The sequence below is a fragment of the Phoenix dactylifera genome, chromosome 18 (assembly GCF_051530095.1).
Source record: "Phoenix dactylifera cultivar Ajwa chromosome 18, Ajwa_hap1_PhDact_Kaust_v1.1, whole genome shotgun sequence".
Classification (NCBI taxonomy): Eukaryota; Viridiplantae; Streptophyta; class Magnoliopsida; order Arecales; family Arecaceae; genus Phoenix; species Phoenix dactylifera.
The window spans coordinates 14,095,969-14,103,664 of NC_143207.1; the positions used below are offsets into that span (position 1 = coordinate 14,095,969).

The window sequence follows — 7,696 nt, forward strand, 5'->3', positions numbered from 1 at the left end:
ATTGAAAAGAAATTCATGTTAGAGTGTTTAAAGAAAACAAAAGATACTATGCAATAAACAAACGAGGTGTTGAGAATCGCAAGAAAAATAGGAGAATGAAATATTGAAGATCGGAGTAGACCAAGGTTCACCATACCGATTGTACCAACATACCACTGGGCATCGGTACCGATACAGTACCGAATGGTACTGTACTGGCAAAGACCAAAAGAAAAAAAAAATAAAAAAAAACCGAGCGGACGCGCGCGCGTCCGAGTTAAATGCCACTGAGTGGCATTAAATATCCCGCGCGGGGCAACGCCCGGGCGCGCTGCCCTGCGCGAGCGAGCTGTCCCGCGCGGCCACGCGGGCGTGGAGAGCTGCTCGCGGGCCGGGGAACAGCGTGTGGGCACGGTTCCCAGCTCGCAGGCATGGTTCCCAGTGCGGAAAACCATGCAGCACGCGGCCCCTCGCCCAGGCTTGGGCCGGTGCGAACCGGCCTGGTTCGCACCGATACCGGCTTGTACCGTGCGAACCGGGCCGGTTCGCACCGATACAGGTATAGAACCATTCGGTTCCGGTACCGGTTCGATACCGGTACAGAACCATTTAGTTCCGGCATCGGTTCGGCATGAATTAAACCGACCGGTTCCGATCCGTTTAGCATACCATAGAGTAGACATTGAGTCACTATTACATCAAGATAAAATAACGAGCAGAATAATCATAAAATAAAAAACTAAGATCATTACAAGAGCATTTTGTCAACACCAAACCTTAAGATGAAATATTTCAGAATAAGCTAGAAGTCTTTGTCTCTTGCCAAGAAAAGATGACAACACATATGGATTGAACTAAATAGGATCAAGAGTCAACTTTGGTGTACCAAAAGTTTGAGAAGACACAAACTTGAGATACTCAATTCAAGTCAATTCAACTAATCTTTAACCCAAACTAGTTGGGGTCAGCTACATGCATCCTTTCTCTCCATTCCGTTTTATTTAGAACCACACTTTCTAAAAGATATTGAGCTATAAAGTCCGTCTTTGTTACTTCATCCCATATGATTTCTAGTCTACCTCTACTTCTCTTTCGTACATCCCTCGGTCTATATTGTATATATCCAAACCATCTAAGTTGTTCTTCTTTTAATTTGTCCTCAATTGGTGCTACCTCAACCTTTTTTGCAAATGACTTCATTTTTCATTCTATCTTTTCTTATATTATCATATATCCATCTCAACATTCTCATTTTGGCACATTCATCTATTGCATATGTTGTTTTCTTACCACCCAATATTGTATACTACAAAGCATGGTTGATCGTATGGTTTTCCTATAAATTCTTCCTTTAACTTGGCAAATATACTACGATCATATAATATCCCAATTGTATTTCTCCATTTTATCCAACCTACCATATTCTATGCAAAGTATGCTGTGCCAATACTGGAACCTATATCAGTTCCCTAGCAATATAGTACGGTATGGTACTGTGTCATCCGATCTAAGCCATACCGACAAAGCAGAGCTGGTGAGGGAGGGGGAGAGGGAGGAGAGAGAGGAAAAGAGAGAGAGGGAGGGAGGGAGAGAGGGAGAGGGAGGGGGAGAGAGGTTGGAGAGGGGGGGTGAGATGGCTCTTGAGCCTTCATCCTCCGCAAGTGGCAAGCTACACGAAATAGGGACTCCACCCCTAATTTTTTTTTTCAATTTCTTATGTGGGGGTCCACTTTCCCTTCCTCTCTCGGCCTCTCTCTCCGCCCCCTCTCCCTCTCTCTCCCTCCCTCCCTCTCTCTTTTTTCCTCTCTCTCATTCTCCCTCTCCCTCTCCCTCATCGGATTTCTCGAACCGAGGGGTGAAACTATAGGTCTACCCCAAGTATGGCTCAGTACATTCCACACTGGACCATTTGGGATGATACCTCCTTCCTTGATCCTATGCATAATATCCTCTTCAATTTCTCCTTCTTTATAAATAAACGATCCAAATGCTGAAAATAATTACTCTTCAGAACTTCATAATTCTCAATTTTCACTCCACATTCATCTCCACTTCTCATTTTAAGAAAGTTTCTAATTTACAAAATTGAGATAATAGAAATAATTAATTGTATAAATAAACTTGGTTTATTCTGCAGTTTAGCAAGGTAGGGAGGACAGTGTGGCCAATTATGTAACACAAATATTTGGTTCAAGTCGTAGGAGCATACCCCCAAACTGGAAAAAGTGGTTCTCTACATGTGTATGCAGACACAAAAAAAAATAGCAAGTACAAAGAAGGCTAATTAGGCAAGTTTAGAGGCTTCAAGCTGATAAGCAATGTTTGAACTTTGAAGCATGGCACAAGCAAGCAAGTACCCAAAATTCTATCCAATGGCTGAAGCACTCTCTTAGCAACATAATGAGATATAATGCCTTAATATTTAACAAAAAGAGGATAATTCATCACTTTTATTTCTTATGAGGAGAAGCCTAAAAACATTTTCTCAAGTTTGAAGATTCAACAGTTGATTTAACTTTAGAAAGGACAAAATCGAATGTTAGGCAATGATTTTGGTTTTGGTTTTGATTGAAGTGCAGGCAGTAGTGATCATACATGAGATGATAATAGTAAAAACTAAAAAGATATCAAAGTAGATATCTAGCAAAAGTAGATTCTAGCAAATGTTGGGAAGAAAGAATGAGCAAGTTCGAGAAACCTTGAGTAACACCAAATATGCATACAAAGATGGGAATCATGCAAAACAACAACATAGAGCACCCATAAGAGGGGATCCAAAACTTGAGAGAAAGAGCTTGAGAATAAAAGTGAATAGTGTAGCAGGGAACCTCTATTTCTTTATGATTCACAACTCATTTTTCTTCCTTATCTTTTCTCTACAAAATCCATCTCACGTTGCTTAGCTTCTCCATGTCTTTTGTAATTTCATATACTGGAAGGGCTAACAATAAAACAGCAATGGCAAGTATGTGAAGCACTTAATGGAAAAGATGTGGGCAACAATACAAATTGATGTCAAGTTGTAGAAAAGGAATTATATGTACGACTTTGTATAAATGATGAGACCAAGTTGTTAACTAATCTTATGATTATGCAATCAACACTTGCATCTACTTCATTTATTCTTATTTGCCTCATTAATATGCTATTGAATTTAGCTGATTAGGCATTAGTTACTCAAACTGTTTTCAGTACATATCTTGTAAGCATTATTAAGGGCAGCCCGGTGCACGAGGCTCCTGCTATTGCAGAGTTTGGGAAGGGTCAGATGTACACAACCTTACCTCCACATGTGGAGAAGTTGTTTCTATATTTCAAACCCATGACCTCTAGGTCACAATAAAACAACCAACAAGGCTCACACTAATCTTCTAAGAATATTGTACAGTCTTATTGAACTATGATGCTCTTGCCATATCGACAATATTGGTGCATACTACAAATACCTAAACCTCATTAGACATGGAACAGGCATATAGAACTCTACTACCATAAATGCATACATAGACATGCTTGCGTACCCCATGGCTAAATGTATATCAGAAAGAGTTGTGCATAGAAAATTGCTCATTGTTTATTCAAGATATATGACAAATCAACAACCGTGATCTATCAAAGTTGGCACATAAGAACAACAAGAATATTAAGAAACAAAATCTGCATGCCTGAGAGATTCTTCTCTAGCTTCTGAATATGACTTGGCGATAATGTGGATTGAAGAATAACAACAGCTTCCATACACAATCCTAAAAATAATTAAAAAAAGAAATAGAAAATAGCTTAGTAAACAAGTGGAATAAATAGATAGATAGACAGATAGATAGATAGATATAGATAGACCTCTTACTACACCCTCCTTCCCAAAGAAAACCTCAGTCATTTCATCTGCAGAAGCCACTATTATCATAGCTGTAGCATCTGTACAAAAGAAAATTAAAATAAAACAATATCCAGATCTGGTAATCAATATAACAGTAAATTGACATTCATAAACAGAATATGCACCAGATAATAATACTAATAAGAAGCAGAAGAAGCACTAAGAAAAATGTACTCCTAAAATGAAGAGCAAACTATGTCCTTAAGGATTCATTTCATAGCTTCATTTTCACATATTGATGTTAACATGGTCTCAGCACTCCACCATTTCATCCAAGCTTTGGACAATCATTGGCATTATTAGATAATGATGTTCATAATTCTGCCTGACCATATAGTAATACTGAGTGGTCGAAGACAATTAAATACTATATACTCTATTCATTTTGATCTTTCTGCATGGACTGCCGTCATCTCAGAAAGGACTTCAGAAAAATGGAATTAATTACTTGGTTGCCTTCATTACAGGGTTGACACTTACTTCGCGCTTGTTCTACACAAAATATTTTTAGATTTAAGCAAAATGGAGACCAATTTAAGCACAGAAAATACTACAACTTGGTTTTCCAGCCCTTACAAAATCAAATTTTATTCAACATATTAAGTGACGTTTGGCATAATATATGTTTAAAATTCAATCAGTAAGACAATGAATGTGCCATCAATTTTCACTAGTACAAATACTATGTCCTTAGGTATGACACAGGATGCATGTTAGGCACATATTAGTAAAGTAATAATTGAAAGTTTAAATTAATCAATTGCTCAGGGGGGAGAAAATAGTTGAAGGCTTTAGAAAAATAAGTTACCTTAATTCTGCTCTGCCATAACAGGTAAATATGTTGGCCACATACTTGATAGATGACACAAACTAAATTAAAATATTCTGATCAAAATTGTGTTAAGGCAATTGTGGATTAGATTGGAAACTACAAGAATCAAAATAATACGTATGATCTTATGATCCTATATACAGCAAACAATATCTTGAAGAGACTACTGATAATGTTATATTAAAACCCACAAGGGAATCTGCTTTGCATTGTTCCCTTTCGCTTTCATCCTGGACTTTTGTTTCCCCCATCATGCCCTTGAGCATATATGGAAAACTGCACATGTCCCTTGATGGCTCTGACTTGAAATTGTTTATTGCTTACATTTGTTTCCACAGGCAATGTATTAGTGACAAGGAGATGGATCCAAAGCTGTGGAAACTAGTTTGCGGGGCTGTTCTAAAACCAAGGAGGCAGCCTATTAAAAATGATTTTTTTTTGATATATTGGAGACTTTATGTCATATTCTTTATACATAGAATATTTGCTTCAATGGCAACAGTAACTGGAGAAGGGAACTAGGATTTCAACAAAAGGTCTAAAAATGCTTGTCAGAACGTTAGAATGGTCTTATAGCAATTTTGGAGGGGCTCTGTTTTATTATTTATCAATAATGGAAATTTTCATATTTCATTACAATGATCATTGTCTAATGGAAATAGTTATTATTGTTTAACACTTGCATAACTCAGCTTAAGAACCTTCTTTAATTCAAATATTTGTAGCAAAGATAAAAATTGGTTTGTTGAACAAAGATTTGGGTAAATAATGCTATAAATTTTCTGTTATTTATTATTATTTTCTATTAGAAAAGGAGGTATCAACTGTCAGGATGGTCATTATTTTAGTTCCAAATAATTCCAATGTAGCAGATTGAGCCAAATAGCAATGAATAGCAATTCAGCAGAGATCCATCATATCAGAATTGAGGCAAATAGCAATTCAATATATGTGTTAAAGGGCTATTTTTGTTTTGTGCCTTGGCGATGTATAGAGGAACTGGTACTTATAAGTGATTTTTTTTCTTTGTCACACAAGAAGTTTTTTAAGAAGCCTAGATGCTCTTTAAAAGATGAATGCTACAAGAAAAAGAAACAATATAAAGATACTTTCAACCCCCAAGGTTTCTTTGGTCCATTATGTCAGTATCTAGAGTTTTATACAGGGTAATCTAAAAATTCAGAAGAACTAAATAGAAGTTACATGATAATGTTGTTACAGACAGTCGCCTGGGCACTTGGGTAAGTGCCTTTGAAACTGACATGCCTCAGGACACCTTAGCGACCCTCGGGACACCTAGGCCGCTGACATCATCATTTGAATAATCTTTAGTGAGAAATACAGTGGAAATGCTTCCATCCAAATTCAGAGCGAGATATTCTTCCCAACACAAGCCTTGAGAAGTGCCAACTCATGTAATATATGCTTCTTGAAGACAGATATAATGGCATGAGAGAAGTATGTAGCATCGTATACTACCATGCCCGGCCTATGTAGAGCTTTTACACACTTGTCACCCCAAACCAGTGCTATGTCTTAGAGAAACCAGATCCTGCAAGCCAGCCCAGCCCCTCAACATCACGGCATCATGCAATCACATTGATCGATAAAATTTCTATGCAAAAGGCGAGGTTATACATCAAAGTAACACCTCTTTGGCAACCATTTTTCTTAGTTATCAAAACGTATGTAATAGCTCTATATATATATATATATATATATATATATATATATATATATATATATATATATATATATATATATATATAGACACACTAGGCTTGCTTTAAAAGTCGAACTATCTAAATTTATTTAACCAACTAGTAACAAAACAGAGCAAAGGACTCACTTCTTGCTGCCTCCATGGGGCTGGCACATTTGGCTCCACCCAACTCCAAGAACCGGTCGATCACCGATGACCCAACCACCTACAGCCAGGAAGGCCATGAACCAAGAGACACAAACCTCATGGATTAATCCTCCAAAACACTTCAAAACATCGAGAAATAGCAGAAAAAGACAATGATTTCGATTCAAGATCGCTATCCTTGATTCAAGGAATGATCTCCAGAAGATCGAAAGGCAAGAATCGAAACCTCGAATCCCTGAACGCGGAAGCCCGATCGGATGAGCGAGGAAGCGAGTTCCAAGCTCAGCTCGTCCAGCCCCACGAATCCGACCACGTTTGAAGACGCCATAACCGTGATCTCAGCTCTTCGACTTCCCCTTTCTACTACTCGATCGATCTCTCTCGCGATGGAGCGAGTGAGAACAAGCGCTCCGTTCGGTCGAGAGGGAAAGTCTAATAAAAATAAAATCGGGGTGTGAGACTCGAGAAGAGTTGAAGTTGGGACCATCATGGCCGTCCGTGACGGTGGAAATAGATTCTTCTTTCTCTGATTAGGGATCACGGCATCAGAGGCTGTGATACGCAGTCACGTGACGTGTCGGAGGACTGGGAGTGGCGCCGTCCGGCATCTTGGATACTCCCACTCGTCCTGCGATCCACGGCCTGCGAGCGTGTCAGAGATCTTGTCTTGTAGTAATGGATAAGGCCGAAAAGTTCCTCGCGTGCTCCACGCCTCCACCACCTCACCAGGTCGCAAGCGCGCGAGGGCCGGAAAGTTTCGGCTCGGGATAAGCATCCGATATTTCAAAGCGAACTCACCAAAGGCCGGATCCACGTGCATCGGCGGTATGGATGGTGCCACCTCCTACTTTGAAATATTTGAGCCATGACAATATAATTTTTCAAATCAATTATGTATACAAAAGGCTAATAAGCCTACGAACTGAGTAGCTTTATATGTGTCTAACTATTTTGGAGATATTTTTAGGTTGATAAAAGAGAGCTGCCTAAAGTGCTCTAAAATTTGTTATCTTTTGATCTTTTTAGATGTGTCCATGATTCTATAAAATATCTGTAAAAAAAAAAAAAAAACCCTCATCAAAAGCCAAATTCAGCGCTTTGAAAGGGTGCCAGAAAATGGATAAAGTAATTGATA

At 38.6% G+C, this 7,696-nt stretch overlaps 1 protein-coding gene across 5 annotated transcripts in view; it reads right to left on the reverse strand.

Annotated features, from left to right (window-relative positions):
* The window catches only part of LOC103717358 (ketose-bisphosphate aldolase class-II family protein), a 75,962-nt gene extending 68,659 nt beyond the window's left edge, over positions 1-7,303 (reverse strand). For 4 of the 5 annotated variants that reach the window (XR_015974729.1, XR_005507714.2, XM_039117701.2 and 1 more), the window contains exons 1-4: positions 6,788-7,303; positions 6,541-6,619; positions 3,820-3,897; positions 3,645-3,725 (exon numbers count right to left, since the gene is read on the reverse strand). Coding sequence is in view for 3 of the 5 variants with exons in the window: in XM_039117701.2 (XP_038973629.1) it covers positions 3,645-3,725; positions 3,820-3,897; positions 6,541-6,619; positions 6,788-7,051 (502 nt within the window). In the remaining 2 variants the exon portion in view is untranslated. Of the gene's footprint in view, positions 1-3,644; positions 3,726-3,819; positions 3,898-5,894; positions 6,073-6,540; positions 6,620-6,787 lie in introns of those variants that run through there. The other variant, XM_088714433.2, reaches the window with a different exon arrangement.
* Positions 7,304-7,696: the final 393 nt, after the last annotated feature.